Source organism: Carcharhinus amblyrhynchos, chromosome 6, assembly GCF_965287045.1.
Source record: "Carcharhinus amblyrhynchos chromosome 6, sCarAmb.v2.hapA, whole genome shotgun sequence".
NCBI classification, from domain to species: domain Eukaryota; kingdom Metazoa; phylum Chordata; class Chondrichthyes; order Carcharhiniformes; family Carcharhinidae; genus Carcharhinus; species Carcharhinus amblyrhynchos.
The window spans coordinates 124,072,189-124,091,150 of NC_137329.1; the positions used below are offsets into that span (position 1 = coordinate 124,072,189).

The following is an 18,962-nucleotide window of genomic DNA, read 5'->3' on the forward strand; positions in this document are numbered from 1 at the left end:
ATACTTGGGAACGGCCGATATATCTCAACCTCAGTCATCTAGAAGGACAAGAGCAGCAGCAGCACCTGGAGGTTCCCCTCCAAGTCACTCACTATCCTGACTTGGAAATACATCACCGTTCCTTCACTGGGTCTAAATCCTGGAACTCTCTCCCTAACAGCACTGTGGATGTACCTACAACTCAGGAGTGTAGCAGTTCATAGAAACCCTACAGTGCAGGTGGTGGCCATTCGGCCCATTGAGTTTGCACCAACAACAATCCCACCCGGGCCATGTCCCCGAAACCCCACATTTTTACCTTGCCAATCCCTCTAACACGTACATCCCGCGACACTAAAGTCAACTTAGCATGGCCAATCAACCTAATCTGCACATCTTTGGTTCAGGAATGTGGCTCATCACCTTCTGAAGGGTAATTAGGGATGGGCCTTGCCAGCACATTCCCCATTCTTTTTAAAGTGCAGTATTAGTCTGGGATCTAAAGCAGTCGCTGGACTTTTTTCTCCAACTATTTCTACCTGGACGTCAGCAGCAGCAGAGTGAATTTTCACTCAAGTTCCAATTTTAATTTGGGTCAGGTGGCATGGCAGGAGGGCAGAAAGAGAAAAAGAGCAGAGAACCAAGCAAAGAATTTGAAACAGTTAAACTAACCCAGGTCTCATTTCCGCAGCACTCGATTCATTTCCAACTCCACCCACCCACAAGAGAGATCCCAGATGGTCACATTCTGCTGGAGGGTTTAAACCAGTTTGACAGGGGGATGGGATCCAAAGCAGTAGGGAGACAGAAGAGAAGTTTGAGGACAGCACAGAGGTTAAAGAGAGCACACTAATTAATAAAGGCAGTGCCAGTAATCCTAGTACCAGACAGATCAGGCAAAAGCAAGACGGAGAGAAAGGGAAGCCCAGGTTAAACTGCATTTATCTCAATGCAAGAGGCCTGATGGGCAAGACAGATGAACTCAGGGCATGGTTGGGTGCACGGGACTGGGATATTATAACAATTACTGAAACAGGGCTAAGGGGGGGACAGGACTGGCAGCTCAATGTTCCAGGGTACAGATGCTGTAGGAAAGATAGAACAGGAGGTAAGAGAGGAGGGGGAGTTGCACTTTTGATTAGCGAAAGCATCACAGCCGCACGGAGGGGGGATATATCCGAGGGTTTGGCCACTGAGTCTATATGGGTAGAACTGAGAAATAAGGGGGAAATCACTTTGATAGGGTTGTACTATAGGCCCCCAAATAGTCAGTGGTAAATTGAGGAGCAAATATGCAAGGAGATTACAGATACCTCCAAGAAAAATAGAGTGGTAATACTCGGAGATTTTAACTTTCCCATTGACTGGGACAGCTATAGTATTACAGGGTTGGGATGGAGAGAAATTTGTTGTGCATTCAGGAGGAATTTCTCATTCAGTATGTGGATGGCCCAACTAGAGAGAGGGCAAAACTTGACTTCCTCTTGGGAAATAAGGAAGGGCAGGTGACAGAAGTGTTAGTGAGGGATCACTTTGGGAGCAGTGAGTATTAGTTTTAAGATAGTTATGGAGAATGATAGGTCTGTCCCAAAAGTAAAAATTGTAAAGTGGGGCAAGACCCATTTTGATGGTATCAGGCAGGAATTTTCAAAAATTGGGGGAGTCTGTGTGAAGGCAAAGGGACGTCTGGTAAGTGTGTTAATCAGGGTTCAGGGTAAACACATTCCTCTTAGAGTGAAGGGCAAGGCTGGCAGAAGTCAGGAACCCTGGATGACTCAGGATATTGAGGCCCTGGTCAAGATGAAGAAGGAGGCACATGACATGCAAAGGGAGCTGGGATCAAGTGAATCCCTCGAAGAGTATAGAGAGTGTAGGAGTAGAGTTGAGAGAGAAATCAGGGCGGCAAAAAGGGGACACAAGCTTGTTTTGGCAGATAAGGCAAAGGAAAATCCAAAGAGCTTCTACAAATACATAAAGGGCAAAAGAGTAACAAGGCAGAGAGTAGGGCATCTTAAAGATCAACAAGGGCATCTATGTGTGGATCCACAAGAGATCCTAAATGAGTATTTCTCATCAGTATTTACTGTTGAAAAAGCATGGATTTTAGGGAACTTGGGGAAATAAATAATGTCTTGAGGAGTGTACATATTAGAGGTGGTGGTGCTGGAAGTCTTAAAGGTAGATCAATCCCCAGAACCTGATCAGGTATATCCCAGGATATCGTGGGAGGCTAGCGAGGAAATTGTGGGTCCCCTTGCTGAGATATTTGAATCATCGATAATCGCAGGTGAGGTGACTGAAGACAGGAGGGTAGCAGATGTGGTGCCTTTGTTTAAAAAGGGCTGCAGGGAAAAGCCTGGGAACTACAGGCCAGTGAACCTCACATCTGTGGTGGGTAAATTGTTGGAAGGTATTTTGAGAGACAGGATCTACAGGCATTTAGAGACACAAGGACTGATTAGGGACAGTCAGCATGGCTTTGTGAGTGGAAAATCCTGTCTCACAAATTTAATTGAGTTTTTTGAAGGGGTAACCAAGAAGGTAGACGAGGGCAATGCAGTTGATGTTGTCTATATGGACTTTAGCAAGGCCTTTGACAAGGTACCGCATGGTAGGTTGTTCCATAAACTTAAATCTCACGGAATTCAGGGTGAGGTATCTAAATGGATACAAAATTGGCTTCTTGACAGAAGCCAGAGGGTGGTTGTAGAGAGTTGTTTTTCAAACTGGAGGTCTGTGACCAGCGGTGTGCCTCAGGGGTCAGTGCTGGACCCACTGTTATTTGTCATTTATATTAATGATTTGGATGAGAATATAGGGGGCATGGTTAGTAAGTTTGCAGATGACACCAAGATTGGTGGCATGGTAGGCAGTGAAGAAAGTCATCTCCAATTGCAACGGGATCTTGATCAATTGGGCCAGTGGGCTGACGAATGGCAGATGAAGAAGTTTCATTTAGACAAATGCGAGGTGATGAATTTTGGTAGATTGAACCAGAGCAGGACTTACTCAGTTAATGGTAGGGTGTTGGGGAGAGTTACGGAACAAAGAGATCTCAGGGTACATGTTCATAGCTCCTTGAAAGTGGAATCACAGGTTGACAGAGTGGTGATGAAGGCATTCAGCATGCTTGGTTTGACCAGACAGAACATTGAATACAGGAGTTGGGACATCTTGTTGAAGTTGTACAAGACATTGGTAAGGCCACACTTGGAATACTGTGTGCAGTTCTGGTCACCCTATTATAGAAAGGATATTATTAAACTAGAAAAAGAGTGCAGAAAAGATTTACTAGGATGCTACCGGGACTTGGATTCAGTTATAAGGAGAGGCTGAATAGACTGGGACTTTTTTCTCTGGAGCGTAGGAGGCTGAGGGGGTGATCTTGTAGAGGGGCATAGACAAGGTAGATAGTCAATACCTTTTCCCAAAGGGTGGGGATTCTAAAACTAGAGGGCATAGGTTTAAGGTGAGAGGGGAGAGATACAAAAGTGTCCAGAGGGGCAATTTTTTCCACACAGAGTGTGAAACAAGCTGCCAGAGGTAGTAGTAGAGGCGGGTACAATTTTATATTTTAAAAAGCATTTAGATAGTTATATGGGTACGATGGGTATGGAGGGATATGGGCCAAATGCGGGCAACTGGGATTAGCTTTCTTAAACAAAAAGGGCAGCATGGACAAGTTGGGCTGAAGGGCCTGTTTCTACGCTGTAAACCTCTCTGACTATGAGTTCCCGGTCTGTGCGCCTGTACACCCACGTGTGCCATCACCGCAGTGTTCTCCATCACCCTCTGCAAAGCTCAGCTTTTGCCAAGTCTGGGATTGATTCTGATCACCATCTGTTGCACAATTTCATTCGTGATGTTCATGTAAAATACTCATTAAACTCCACTGGCAAGCGTCACAACATCCTAATCACTCCCATCCTTCAATCAAGCCTCATTATCTTCCTAACAGTGACTTCTTTGTGGAAGCCAGTGAGCTGCCAGCCCACAGTGAAGAGGGTTTAATGTTCCTCTCCTTGCTAATAAGCCGCTGTTTCAGCGAAAGGACGAGTGGCGGTAACAGCTTTTCAAAGAGGACATTAAACATCACTGCTCAGCACGGGGAGCTCGGCACACACCTCTCTGCCAATCCCGGGAAGATTCATAACAATCCGACTTAAAAGGAGCAGAGAAGAAACCTGAACACGTCAAAGGGAGAACAGAACATAGGAACGGAAGGCCATTCAGCCCCTCAAGTATGTTCCACCATTCACTTCGGCTCCCAATAGCTGCCTTCCATCACATCTCCATAAATTTATACACCCCAAGCTGGAGTTCTTCGTAGCCTTGTAAGTTCATAAGATATAGGAGCAGAATTAGTCCATTCGGCCCATCGAGTCCACTCTGCCAGTCGATCATGGCTGATATGCTCCCCATCCCCATTTTCCTGCCTTCTCCCCATAGCCCTTCAACACATCCCCAATTAAAACTCTGTCTAACTCCTCCTTAAATTTACTCACTGTCCCAGCACTTTGGGGGAGCGAATTCCACAGATTCACAACCCTTTGGGAGAAGTAGTTTCTCCTCAACTCTGGTTTAAATTTGCCGCCCCTTGTCCTAAGAGTACGCTCCCTCGTCCCAGAATGCCCCAACAACAGAAGTATCTGCTCAATGATGAGGTGGTGAGATGGAAGGAGAGGGAGTGTTCCACATTTCCGTTGTGTGAAGAAATCTTTCCAAATCACCTTAAGGCTTTGGTTCTTTGTTCTGGACTCTTCACCAGAGGAAATGGGTTCTCACTCTTTGCCCCATCAAATCCCTTAATCAGCTAAAACATCGCACTTCGATCGCTCTCAATCCTCTATTGGAACACAGGCCTGGTCATCGAACCTTAGTCATCAGAATTTAACCCTTTCAGCCCCTGGGTCACCAGCTGAAACTGCGCCATTCCCCCCTCTGAGGTTAACACATCCTTCCTGAGGTGCAGTTCCCAGAACTGGACACAGCTCCTCCAGGTGGGATCTGGCCAAGATTCTGAACCATCACTCCCACCCCTTTATACTCCAGACTCTCTTAAGAAATGAGTCACATTCCAGTAGCCCTTTTGTTCACACTTTATATCCATGCTTTTTAGTGTTTTACGTACCTGGATCCCAAGCCGGTCTCTGCACCCCCTACACAGCTCCTAGACTGTCACCATTAATAAGCTATTTTATTTTTCTCTTCCCTGAATGGTTTCAGTTCCTCACCTGGATTCTCACCCAAGGAGACCCGTCCAGTGTATTTGGAAGGGACATTCAAGTGGAGTTATTAGTCACAAGTAGGTTTACATTAACACTGCAATGAAGTCACTGTGAAATTCCCCTAGTCGCCACAGTCCAGCGTCTGTTTGGGTCGATGTACCTAACCAGCACGTCTTTGGACTGTGGGAGGAAACCAGAGCACCCGGAGGAGACCCACGCAGACATGGGGAGAATGTGTAGGCTCCACACAGACAGCGACCCGAGGCTGGAATTGAACCTGGGTCCCTAGCGTTGTGAGGCAGCAGTGCTAACCACTGTGCCATCTGAACATCGGGAACATTTTTTCTCAATCTATTTATCACCGATAAAAAAATTTACCAATGTGTCAATGCTCATTATCAAAATACCAAAACTTTATTGCCTCATTCTCCCCGTGTCCGTGTGGGTTTCCTCCGGATGCTCCGGTTTCCTCCCACAGTCTGGTAGGTAGCAGCACTATCTCCGCCAGACCTTGCAGTTTAGTGACTTGAAGATGAGAGACAATACCCGCACTCACCTGCTGATACTCTGGATTCCCGCACTCTTTCACTTTCTGCTGAAGAATAGCAATCAGCTTACAAAGCACGACCCCATTCTCCAACTCCGTCATGAAATTCTCTGCTCGCACCTCCTTCCCTGGAATAGAAATTCCTAATCTCACCGCGGAGGTCTGCGTTACGAGGGAGAGGATTTCCCCCAAATTTAACACCAATCAACAGAAGAGCGTGGGGAGGAGGGGAGGAGGGGTGGAGAACGAGCAGTGCGTAGGAGAGACGGGATCAATGTGTGAGGTGATTAGGCGGGGGCAGGAGGGGAGGTTGGTGGGGGAGAGTGTGCACATTTAGTGCTCTGGGGGCGGTCACTCCAGGGGTCAGCGCTCTCTTCGCTACAGGCCAACGCTGCAGAGATACCGCCACTGGTTGGAGAGTCTAGAAATAAGTGAGATAGACACAGGATAAAGGGATCAGCGATCTAGGACAGAGAGGCCTCACGCAAAGGGAGATAAAGCTTTGGAATTCTCTAACCCAAACAGCAGTAAACTCCAGACTGAGATCGAGGGGTGCTCAGACATTGGGGCAGCCAAAGGATCTGGGGCTAAGGCAGGAAAGTGGCAGCAGCCATGAGTGGCAGAGCAGATCAGAAGGGTGGCACAGTGGTTAGCGCTGCTGCCTCACAGCGCCAGGGACCCGGGTTCGATTCCCGGCTGGGATTACTGCCTGCGTGGAGTTTGCATGTTCTCCTCGTGTCTGCGTGGGTTTCCTCTGGGTGCTCCAGTTTCCTTCCACACTCCAAAGATGTGGGGGTTAGGTGGGTTGGAGATATTAAATTGCTCCTTCAGTGTCCCCAGATGTGCAGGCTATGTAGATCAGCAGGATTAATATGCGGAGCCCATCAGGAGTGATTCATTGGGTAATTTATTTATTAGCGTCACAAGCAGGCTTGCATTAACACTGCAATTAAGTTACTGTGAAAATCCCCGAGTTGCCACACTCCGGCTCCCGTTTGGGTACAAGGAGGGGGAATTTACCATGGCCAATCCACCTAGCCTGTCGGGTAAAATACTCCTTCAGAGAGTCAGTGCAGGCTCAATGGGCCGAATGGCCTCCCTCTGCACAGTAGGGATTCTGTGGTGCTGTGTCCACTGCTGGTCCTGTTTCTTATGTTAAGTAAACCTCACCAAGCATCCCGCTTAGCCAGATGGACAGGTCCTCCTGCATTGGCACCAAGCTGGCCTCGTGTCGCACTGCCAGCCACTGATCGTACTGGCCAACATCTGCAAGGCCCGGTCCATGTCTAGGGAGCAGCGGACTCCTCGTGCACGAAGGGGCATCACCAAACCACATCTACAGAAACAAAAACAAAACTTGCATTTATATAGCACCTTTTGGGATCTCAAGATGGTTCAAGTTCTTTGCAGCCAGTGAAGTACTGGTGACATCCAGTCAGTATTGTAATTTAGGAAACATGGCAACCAACCTGTTGTTACATCGGCTAGGGCACCGGTGACAGCTCCCCAGCAAAGCAGTGTGTTAGGACTGCTAAATATTAGATGGTTATGGCTTAAACCGTCTCTTTAATTCAAGGTAAAATAGTGTAATTAAAAGGAACACGTGAGCTGCTAGTAGTCCTGCCTGCCAATGACCCTGAGTGGCCTGGTAGCCATGGAGACAGGACCCTAATTCTGCTATTGAAATCCACACCCCATCTCCAGCACCTGAACGCAATGGACAGGGCAGCAGACTTTGCCATAAGATCTTCAGTCCCAGACAAGAACAGAGAAAGACAAGAAAGCTGCAATGAGGAGCGTGGGGAACAGGTTGTTCTTTGTTAGCTACCAGGCAGAATGCAGTTGGGAGCATGTTCTCTGGTTGGAGAGCCAGAACCCATGGTCATTGAAGAACACCAGAAGATTCACCCTGGAGAGGTCAGAGGGGAAATCAATGGAGTGGGATTTGCTGATTTGACTGTTCTCAGAAGAGTAAGGGAAACAACGTTCGACTTGGGACTCAGTGAAAGAGGGAGAAGCAAGCTGCTGGAAACTGGATGCAACTTTAGTCTGGTTCTTATAAAGAATACAGCGCTGTGGAGAGTGGAGCATAATGTGCAAACGTGGCACAGGGTTTAGAAACTGATAAAGAAGACCTGTTCTGTCATTTAGAGCACTAGCTCCCTAAATAATGTTTAGTTGATGTTGATTTTAGCTTTTTTGTTACAATAAAAGTCTCAAAACATGAACTCTTGTCGGGCGATTTCTTTAGATCAATGATTGGTAAATCAATTTTTTAGTTAAATTTCAGACTCTGCAAGCGTTGTAACAAGTGCCACAGAATCTTTAATTTCTGCCTAAAGAAAGGCCTCAGTTGAACAGGTCACCCGGGTGGAAATCAGATGGGACATCTTTTCCCAGAGAGTAATGAGAATGTGGGAGTTGAAGCCAATGGCAGACAGGCATTTTTGGGAGTGGGGGGTTCAGAGAACATGGTCTAATTGGACCAAAGACCTGTTACCGTGTCAAATCTCCCATGTAACCTGTCTGGGGACTAACTATTGCCCAGGAAACCAGGATGGACATCCCTGTTCTCCTGACGTTGCTGGGAGATCTTTTGCATCCGCTTGAGGGGGAGACAGGTCCACAGCTTAATGCCTTAATCCACCCAACCTCAACGATGGCCAACAGCACTACTCCAGAACAGTCTGCCTAACCACTGGGTTTGGGTCCAAGGACTGGGACCTTGGACTCAAAACGTCCAATTGCTGAGATGAGAGAGTGTTCCCTGGAGTGTGGTGGCTGAAAGAGAATGGTAATTAAACCTGAGGATTGAAAACTGATAGGTTTCTGGAAGAATGCAAGCTCGTTAAGAAATATAAAGCTTATCAACATTTTACCAGAGAAACTAAGATCCCATCATAGTCAGAGGTTTACAGCATGGAAACAGGCCCTTCAGCCCAACTTGTCCAGGCTGCCCTTTTGTTTTAGCCACTAAGTTAGCCCCAATTGCCCGAGGTCTCTCTATACCTGCCTTACCCATGTAACTGCTTAAATGTTTTTTTAAAAAGAAAAAATTGTACCCGCCTCTACGACTACCACTGGCAGCTTGTTCCAGGCACTCATCACCCTCTGTGTGAGACAAAGTGCCCTTCTGTTTCAGGTTTAAGCTACTCACCTGTTGAAATAAAGAGCTTACCATCAAAAGTATCATAGCCTGTTTTTTTTTTGAAAGCGTCTGAGCTGCTGTCTGTTTAACACTGACGGTACAGAATAATTTGCCAGACGTTGCACAGTCTAAAAGTGTGAAATGTGGGTCGAACGATTACACCTGAAAACCCTATGAAATTTGAAGCTCTCAGTTTGTCAAAATAAAGATTAATGGTTCCCCACAGAATATCATGCATGTAATTCATTAAAAACAGAAGTGAATTCAATTCTACTGAAATTATAACTTTACCTGAAGACCTTTCTGCAAAGCCATTGCTTATCCTTCACCTTTCGTGAATCCCAACTTCCCTCCTGAAACAGGACACACCAGTTAAACACGTGGAAGCACCACTGACAGAATTAATGTTCTCATCAACTTGTAAAATCCTCTCATTTATAGAATCCCTGCAGTACAGAAGGAGGCCATTCAGCCCATCAAGCCTGCACTGACAGGCAGGCTTAGCACTGATTAGAACTGCAGTTAGCACTGCTGTCTCTCACCTCGAGGGACCTGGATTTAATCCCTGGCTCGGGTCACTGACTGTGTGGAGTTTGCACGTTCTCCCCGTGTCTGCATGGGTTTCCTCCGGCTGCTCCGGTTTCCTCCCACACTCCAAAGATGCACGGGTTAGGTTCATTGGCCATGATAAATTGCCCCTTAGTGTCCCAGGATGTGTAACTAAGGGGGATTAGTGGGATAAATGTGTGGGGTGACAGGGATAGAGTCTGGGTTGGATTGTTGTTGGTGCAGACGTGATGGACCGAATGGCCTCCTTCTGCACTGTAGGGATTCTATGATTCTCCAACACAGCGTTGCAGTTAGACCCTATCCAATGCAGTTACCCCATCAATCCCCCTAACTTACACATCTTTGGACACTAAGAAGCAATTTATCACGGCCAATCCGCCTAACCTGCAAATATTTGAACTGTGGGAGGAAATCGGAGCACCCGAAGGAAACCCATGCAGACACGGGGAGAATGTGCAAACCCCACAGCAGGAGCCCAAGCCGGGAATCGAACCCAGGTCCCTGGCGCTGAGAGGCAGCGGTGCTAACCACTGTGCCACAGGATATGGACATCCCCTGCCCCTTCCCTCCCCCCGCCTCCCCCTGCCCAGACTAAACAGAGGACACGGATTTACGGGAGGGGATTGTTTTTGCTACAAAAGCAGCAAGGTTACGATCGGAAGCGTGGTGCCTGGAATTGAACCGGATTTATTGGGAGCTTTCAGGAACAAAACGGGATTAATGTATAACGGAGAAAAAGTTGCAGAGCAACTCAGAAAAACCGCGTGCCCAACTGTTCGAAGGACTGGCAGAGGCACAATGGGCCTAATGGTCTCCCCTGCACTGAATGGTTTGATGATTTTATCTTAACAGCCCACATTCAGCTAGATTGCAAAAAAAAACCTAGAAAAAAAAGAGATAATCAGGCATGGATATCTAAGGAAATAAAAGGAGGATATCAAGCTGAAAGAAAACGCCTACAAAGTGGCAAAGGTTAGTGGGAACCTGGAGGATTGGGAAATCTTTAAAGGACAGTAGAAAGCCGCAAAAAAAAAGCTAAAGAAAAGCAAGATGGATTATGAGAGTAAACTAGAATATAAAAACAGTTAACAAAAGTTTCTACAAATATATAAAATGAAAAAGAGTGGCGAAAGTAAACACTGGTCCTTTAGAGGATGAGAAGGGGGTGTAATAACTGGAAGCGAGGAAATGGCTGAGGCATTGAATAGGTATTTTGTGTTGGTCTTCACAATGGAAGACACAAATAACATGCCAAAAATTGATGACAGGAAGGCTATGGTAGGTGAGGACCTAAAAACTATTATCATGAGAGAGGTAGTGTAGGACAAGTTAATGGGGCTAAAAGTAGACAAGTCTCCTGGTCCTGATGGAATGCATCCTAGGTTACTAAAAGAGATAACGAGAAGAATAGCAAATGTACTAGTGGTAATTTACCAAAATTCACTGGATTCTGGGATGGTTCCCGCAGATTGGAAAACAGCAAACGTGACGCCACTATTTAAAAAAGTAGACAAAAGGCGGGTAACTATAGGCTGATTAGCTTAACTTCTGTAGTAGGGAAAATGCTTGAATCTATCGTCAAGGAAGAAATAGCCAGACATCTGGATATAAATTGTCCCATTGGGAAGATGCAGCATGGGTTCATGAAGGGCAGGTCATGTTCGACTAATCTGGTGGAATTCTCTGAGAACATTACATGCGCAATGGACAATGGGGAACCTGTGGATGTGGTGTATCTGGATTTCCAGAAGGCATTTGTCAAGGTGCCGCAAGACTGCTACATAAGATAAAGGTGCACAGTGTTACGGGTAATGTGTTAGCATGGATAGAGGATTGGTTAACTAACAGAAAACAAATAGTGTGGATAAATGGGTGTTTTCCTGGTTGGCAATCAGTGACTAGTGGTGTGCCTCACAGATCACTGGGACTGCAATTGTTTACGATTTACGTAGATGATTTGGAGTTGGGGACCAAGTGTAGTGTGTCAAAATTCACAGATGACATTAAGATGGGTGGCAGAGCAAAGTGTGCAGAGGATGCTGAAAGTCTGCAAAGGGATATAGACAGTCTAAGTGAGTGGGCGAGGGTCTGGTAGATGGAGTACATAGAACATAGAACATAGAACACTACAGCACAAACAGGCCCTTCAGCCCACGAGTTGTGCCGATCACATCAACACCTACCAACCTACAGACCTATCTATAACCCTCAATCTCATTAAACCCCATATACTCATCCAGAAGTCTTTTAAAAGACCCCAGCGAATTCGCCTCCACCACCACTGACGGCAGCCGATTCCATTCACTCACCACCCTCTGAGTGAAAAACTTACCCCTAACATCACTTCTGAACCTCCCTCCCCGCACCTTAAATCTGTGTCCTCTCGTAGCAACCATTTCAACCTGGGGAAATAGCCTCTGAGAGTCCACCCTATCTATTCCTCTCAACATTTTGTAAACTTCTATCAGGTCGCCTCTCAACCTTCGTCTCTCCAGGGAAAAGAGTCCCAACTCCCTCAACCTAACTTCATAAGGCATGCCTCCCAGTCCAGGCAACATCCTTGTAAATCTCCTCTGTACCCTCTCAATAGCTTCTACATCTTTCCTATAGTGAGGCGACCAGAACTGCGCACAATACTCTAAATGAGGCCTGACAAGGGTCTTATAAAGTTGCAGCATTACCTCCCGACTCCTAAACTCAATCCCTCGATTAATGAAGGCCAGTGCACCATACGCCTTCTTGACCACCTCCTCCACCTGCGAGGCCGATTTAAGAGTCCTGTGGACCCGGACCCCAAGATCCTTCTGCTCTTCAACACTACTCAGACTTCTGCCCTTGATAGTGTACTCGTTCATCCCGTTGGTTCTGCCAAAATGGACGACTACACATTTATCTGCGTTGAAGTCCATCTGCCACTTCTCCGCCCAGTCCTGCATCCTATCTATGTCCTGCTGCAACTTTTGCCATCCTTCCAGACCATCCACAACATGACCAACCTTCGTGTCATCAGCGAACTTACTTACCCATCCCTCCACTTCCTCATCCAGGTCATTTATGAAAATGACAAACAACAAGGGTCCCAGAACAGATCCTTGAGGCACTCCGCTGGTGACTGACCTCCATTCAGAAAAAGCCCCATCCACAACCACTCTCTGCCTTCCGCAGGCAAGCCAGTTCTGGATCCACAAGGCCAAAGGCCCTTGGATCCCATGCCCTCTCACCTTCTCAAGAAGTCTTGCATGGGGGACCTTATCAAACGCCTTGCTGAAGTCCATGTACACTACGTCCACGGCACTTCCTTCGTCAATGTGTTCAGTCACATTATCGAAGAACTCAACTAGGCTTGTAAGGCACGACCTGCCCTTGACAAATCCATGCTGACTATTCCTGATCATGTCAAACCTCTCCAAATGTTCGTAAATCTTGTCCCTCAGAAGCCTCTCCATCAGCTTACCAACCACTGAGGTTAGACTCACCGGTCGGTAATTTCCCGGGCTATCTCTGTTCCCTTTCTTGAAAATAGGAACTACATCCGCAATCCTCCAATCCTCCGGAACCTCTCCTGTCTCCATTGACGACGCAAAGATCATCGCCAGGGGCTCTGCAATCTCTTCCCTCGCCTCCCACAGTATCCTGGGGTACATCCCATCTGGTCCCGGCGACTTATCTACCTTGATGGAATTCAAAAGTTCCAACACATCCTCCTCCTTAATATTCACGTACTCAATCCTTTCCATCTGCTGGAAATCCATAACAAAATCTCCCAGATCGGCTTCCACTGTGAATACTGAGGCGAAGTACTCGTTAAGCACCTCTGCCATTTCTTCTGGTTCCACACAAACCTTTCCCCCCTCACCTTTTATAGGTCCTATCCCTTCTCTTCTTATCCTTTTACCTTTCACATATTTATAGAAGGCCTTTGGATTCTCCTTAATCTTACCCGCCAAGGTCTTCTCATGACCCCTTCTGGCTCTCCTAATTTCCCTTTTAAGTTCCTTCCTACAGTCCTTATACTCCTCAAGATCTTTAACCTCTCCTAATTCCCTGAACCTCTTGTACACCTTCCTTTTCTTCCTGACTAGGTTCAACACAGCCTTTGTGCACCACGGTTCCCTCGACCTACCAAAACCCCCTTGTCTCATCGGAACGTTGTCATTCAGAGCTCCAGACACACATTCCTTGAATATCTGCCACCTTCCTTCAGTACTTTTCCCTAAGAACGCCTCCTTCCAGTTTATTTGTCCAAGTAACTTCCTGACTTCTTCGTATCTCCCCTTACCCCAGACAAACACCTTCCTAGCCTGCCTGATCCTATCTCGTTCCAACGCAATTGTGAAGGAGATAGAATTATGGTCACCATTCCCAAGATGCTCTCCTACCGAGAGATCCATCACCTGCCCTGGTTCATTCGCCAGTACCAGGTCAAGTACAGCCTCTCCCCTCGTAGGCTTATCCACATACTGTGTCAGGAAACCTTCCTGAACACACCTAACAAACTCCTCCCCATCCAAACCCCTTACCCTAGGGATATTCCAGTCGATGTTTGGGAAATTGAAGTCTCCCATCACGACAACTCTGTTGTTAAAACATCTCTCCAGAATCTGTTTTCCTATTTGCACTTCAACTTCCCTGTCACTATTGGGCGGCCTATAGAATACACCCAGCAAAGTTTTCGACCCTTTGCTGTTTGTAACTTCCACCCACAGAGATTCTGTAGACAGTCCCTCCACGACATCCTCTTTCTCTGCAGCCATGACACTGTCCCTGATCAACAGTGCCACTCCACCACCCCTTCTGCCACCCTCCCTGTCCTTCCTGAAGCACCTGAATCCTGGCACCTGAAGTACCCAGTCCTGTCCCTGAGACATCCAAGTCTCCGTAATGGCCACCACATCACAATCCCAAACAGCAATCCACGCCCTAAGCTCATCTACCTTATTCACTACACTCCTTGCATTAAAATATATACACTTCAGCCCCTCAGTACAATATTGGTAAATTTGAGGTCATGCATTTTGGTAGGAATAACAGAAATATAGACTATTTAAATAGTAAAAAATTGCAGCATGCTGCTGTGCAGAGGGACCTGGGTGTCCTTGTGCAGGAATCTTAAGGAGTTGGTTTGCAGGTGCAGCAGGTAATTAAGAAGCAAATGGAATTTTATCCTTCATTGCTAGAGGGATGGAGTTTAAAAACAGCGAGGTTATGTTGCAGCTGTATAAGGTGCTGGTGAGGCCACACCTGGAGTACTGTGTACAGTTTTGGTCTCCTTACCTGAGAAAGGATATACTGGCACTGGAGGGGGTGCAGAGGAGATTCACTTGGTTGATTCCAGAGTTGAGGGTTGGCTTACGAGGAGAGACTGAGTAGACTGGGGCTGTACTCATTGGAATTCAGAAGAATGAGGGGAGATCTTATAGAAACATAAGATTATGAAGGGAAGAATTAAGATAGAAGCAGGGAAGTTGTTTCCACTGGCAGGTAAAACTAGAACTAGGAGGGCACAGCCTCAAAATAAGGGGAAGCAGATTTAGGACTGAGTTGAGGAGGAACTTCTCCATACAAAGGGTTGTGAATCTGTGGAATTCCCTGCCCAGTGAAGCAGTTGAGGCTCCCTCATTGAATGTTTTTAAGACAAGGACGGATACATTTTTGAACAGTAAAGGAATTAAGGGTTATGGTGAGTGGGTGGGTAAGTGGAGCTCAGTCCATGAAAAGATCAGTCATGATCTTATTGAATGGCGGAGCAGGCTCAAGGGGCCAGACGGCCAACTCCTGCTCCTAGTTCTTATGTTGCCTTTCTGTAAAATGCTAAACTTTAAAGAATAAGTTGAAAACAATGCGATACACAGCTGTGTTAATCTCTAGGGTTTTCACCCAAGTGGAGAGCCCTGTTCAATTAATCGCAGGGGACAGACACACAAACAACCACTGAACTTACCAACATAAAGTTGCTTCAGGCTCTGTAACTAGTTGCTAAACCAAACACCATCACCTGCACTGGCATACGGACGGAAATCTTTTCAGCCAGTCCACACCCTCGTGATAATCCTGCTCCCAATATTGCTCTGTATATTTGATTATGCAAAATCAACAGGGTAGGAGTATGAATGCCGCTGTTCTCCAGGCTGCAAGCAGAGAAAGTGGAGACTGCTCTTTTGTGAACTGGAGCAAAGGGCTTGGTTTCTCACCGACCTGGAGGTATCTCCTTACTGGACACCGGAGTAAACCTCCCCTTGCAACTTCAATAAGCACAAGTGAAGCCTTTGTGTCACACTCTAGGGGAACAAATCTGTGCAATCGCAGTTTGGAAGAGAAATCGTAGGGGGGGGGGGGGGGCGGGGGGGTAGTGAGACAGACAGCAGGCATCGCACTCGACCAGACAAAAGTCTCACTAGAATTGAAGGGGCAAGCCATTGCCAAGAGTGGGACAAAGACAACACTGATCGCTGAGAGTGGGCTATTCATACATGGATATAAAATGCCAAGTTCAGACATCACAAACATGTTCTGCATCTGTAGCAACAAGTAGCAATAAATAGCCATCGGGGTAACAAAACAACATTCAGGGAAAGTTTTACACGTGATACAAACTGTTTCCAATGCATCATTAGAACATTAGTAATAGCAACAATAGCCTGGTGTATTCCCCGGTTTATTTCATTAATTTGGAGGATGCTTACCATCAATGTGCATTTTTATTACAAACACCAGAGACATTGCCCTAGATTTTCTCAGCATCTCGCAGCCGTCCCCTTCAGTTAGGTTTACTTCATCCACATTTCCATTTGAAACGTTAACTCGCTGGGAATTACAAGGGAGAGCAGTGGGGGCAACGGGGCATCTGGGGGCTCAGCAAACAACAATGGGACCGACGACCGATTTCACTTTCCCCGTTAGCACAAGTTATTGAGAAACGTGAAATACAATTTCACTAGCTGTAGGAATGAGAGTCCACAGTTTCACTCATTTCCTTCCCAGGCTGGGGAGATTGAGTGACATTGCAGGAACAGGAAACTTTCCATTAAAAAAGTTCCTGATGCGGCACAGTGGTTAGCACTGCTGCCTCATTGACCCGAGCTCAATTCCAATCCTGGGTCACCGTCTGTGAGGAGTTTGCACATTCTCCCCATGTCTGCGTGGGTTTTCTCCAGGTGCTCCGGTTTCCTCCCACAGTCCCAAAACGACATTAGGTGGATTGGCCATGATAAATTGCCCCTTGGTGTCCAAAGATGCGCAGGTTAGGGGGATTAACCCTGGGAAATGTGTGGGGTTATGGAGATAGGGTGGGGGAAGAGGGCCTGGGTAAGATGCTCTGACAAGAATTGGTACAGACTCAACGGGCTGAATGGCCTCCTTCCGCACTGTAGGGATTCTATGATGTGCCAGCTTTAAATTAAATTTAATGGGCAATTAATGTAATGACGTAGCAATTTCATTAAATTGATGATGGTCGAGGGAGAGCTGCTATTTTCAGGAGGGCAACAACAAAATCATCAGCAGATTGCAGCAATTCAAAATTTACAGGGAACCTCTTCCTCATCACCAATTACTGGGCGATTCCAACATGGATGATAGTGACCAAATCCCCATCATTTCCCCAGTACATACTAGGCCACTATCTGCTTTTATCTCATTGCTGTTTGTGGGATCTTGCTGTGTGCAAATAGGCTGTTGCCTTGCAACTGTGTCCACAGTTCAAGAAGAATTTAGTGGGCTGTGACGTGCTTTGGGACACTGAAATGGTGAAAGACGCTATTAAAACCAAGAGGAGGACTTGTGTTTGTGAAACAGCACACAGGCGAGGCAAGGGAGAGTTAATTGTGAGTCAGCTTTCTCCTCTGGCAGTTTTTTTTAAAGCATTTTTCAGGTTCAAGGTGCCAGTCGTAACATTTGCTTTACACCTGTGAAATAACAGGGGGACCCCCATCACACTGATCCAGGAGCAGATTGGGGTGAGAAATGGCTTAAAAAAAAACAATGGTTGCTATGCAACTCAAAGGAAACAAATGTTTGCATTTATATAGCACTCTTCAGGACGTCCCAGAGCATCGATACAAACAATGAAGGTTTGAAGTCTAGGGCTACAGCTGATGTTAATGCTGAGCAAGTCAGACCCAGATTGAAATCTTTGTTGGCAGATTGCAGTTTTCCTATAGGAGTGAGGAGGGAAAGCTACTGAACACAAAAGCACAGAACCCCAGCGATGACTTGAAGAGTTAAAAGGCTTTTTTAAAAGAAAAGATATAACTTAAACACACAAGATAAAAGATACACAATTAGAAAGAAATTGAAAAAAAATAATCTCCCCCATAAGTTGCTTCAAAGGTACAAAATAAAACTAACTTTTTGGCAACAGATCTTATAGTTTCTGAACCATTACCCAAACCGAGAAATTGCTTTCACTCGAAATAGAAATAACATCCTTGACTTGTCGGAACAAACTGGTTTCAAAGAAACTGGTTTCTCCAGAGATACTCTGCTGGCCCACGGCAGGATCACCTTCTTCAATCACACAGCCTGACAACAGCCTCCAAAACACAAGAGGTAGCTTTCGGGGGAACTCCACCCACCAGCAAGGACACTGCAACTGAATACCCATTTCCATAACTCTCTCATCCATAGACTTGAAAATTTCTTCCACGGATAGCAGGGCAGGCTGGATTACTTGAATATATTCAACGCCGAGTGAGACAGACTTAGAACAGCTTCTTCCCTGCCACCATCAGACTTTTGAATGGACCTACCTCGCATTAAGTTGATCTTTCTCTACACCCTAGCTATGACTGTAACACTACATTCGGCACTCTCTCCTTTCCTTCTCTACAAACTGTGTGCTCTGTCGTATAGCGTGCAAGAAACAATACTTTTCACTGTATCCCAATAATAAATCAAATCAAAGGTTTCTGATTGACAAGGGGGTGGCGGTGGCGGGGAGGGTTGACAGGAAAGTGGAGCCAAAGCCACAACAGCCATTGCCTTATCAAATGTAGGAACAAGCTTGACGGACTGAATAGCCTTTTGTTTCTACTTAAGATAATGTGATCTCAGTTCATACATATAATATATATATTTCATTAATCTAAAACCAGGAGTTGAATATAATTGTGCGATTGGACAGATTCCATGGATTCATCTTTATAACACTCACTTTAAGAGCTGGCCATTATGGCAGGTAGGTTTTCATGGTAAGGTCTCATCTGAAATCGCACCATTCCCTCAGCGTGCCCCATTGAAGTGTCATAAGAACATAAGAACATAAGAAATAGGAGCAGGAGTAGGCCATCTGGCCCTTCGAGCCTGCCCCGCCATTCAATAAGATCATGGCTGATCTGTCGTGGCTCAGTTCCACTTTCCCGCCCTCTCCCCATAACCCTTAATCCCCTCTCTTATCAAAAACCCATCAACCCGCTTCTTAAAAATATTTAGCGAGGCAGCCTCCACCACTTCAACGGGCAGAGAATTCCAGAGATTCACCACCCTCTGAGTG

The 18,962-nt window shown here is 46.2% G+C and overlaps 1 protein-coding gene across 2 annotated transcripts in view; it reads right to left on the bottom strand.

The window, feature by feature from the left end:
* gas2l3 (growth arrest-specific 2 like 3) overlaps positions 1–18,962 on the bottom strand; it is a 41,091-nt gene that overhangs the window by 15,977 nt on the left and 6,152 nt on the right. Inside the window, exons 1-4 of one of the 2 annotated variants that reach the window (XM_080191777.1) lie at positions 15,414–15,501; positions 9,194–9,255; positions 6,925–7,090; positions 5,764–5,882 (exon numbers count right to left, since the gene is read on the bottom strand). In XM_080191777.1, the coding sequence (XP_080047903.1) occupies positions 5,764–5,882; positions 6,925–7,090; positions 9,194–9,217 (309 nt within the window). In that variant the 5' untranslated portion in view covers positions 9,218–9,255; positions 15,414–15,501. Of the gene's footprint in view, positions 1–5,763; positions 5,883–6,924; positions 7,091–9,193; positions 9,256–15,413; positions 15,502–18,962 lie in introns of those variants that run through there. The other variant, XM_080191778.1, reaches the window with a different exon arrangement.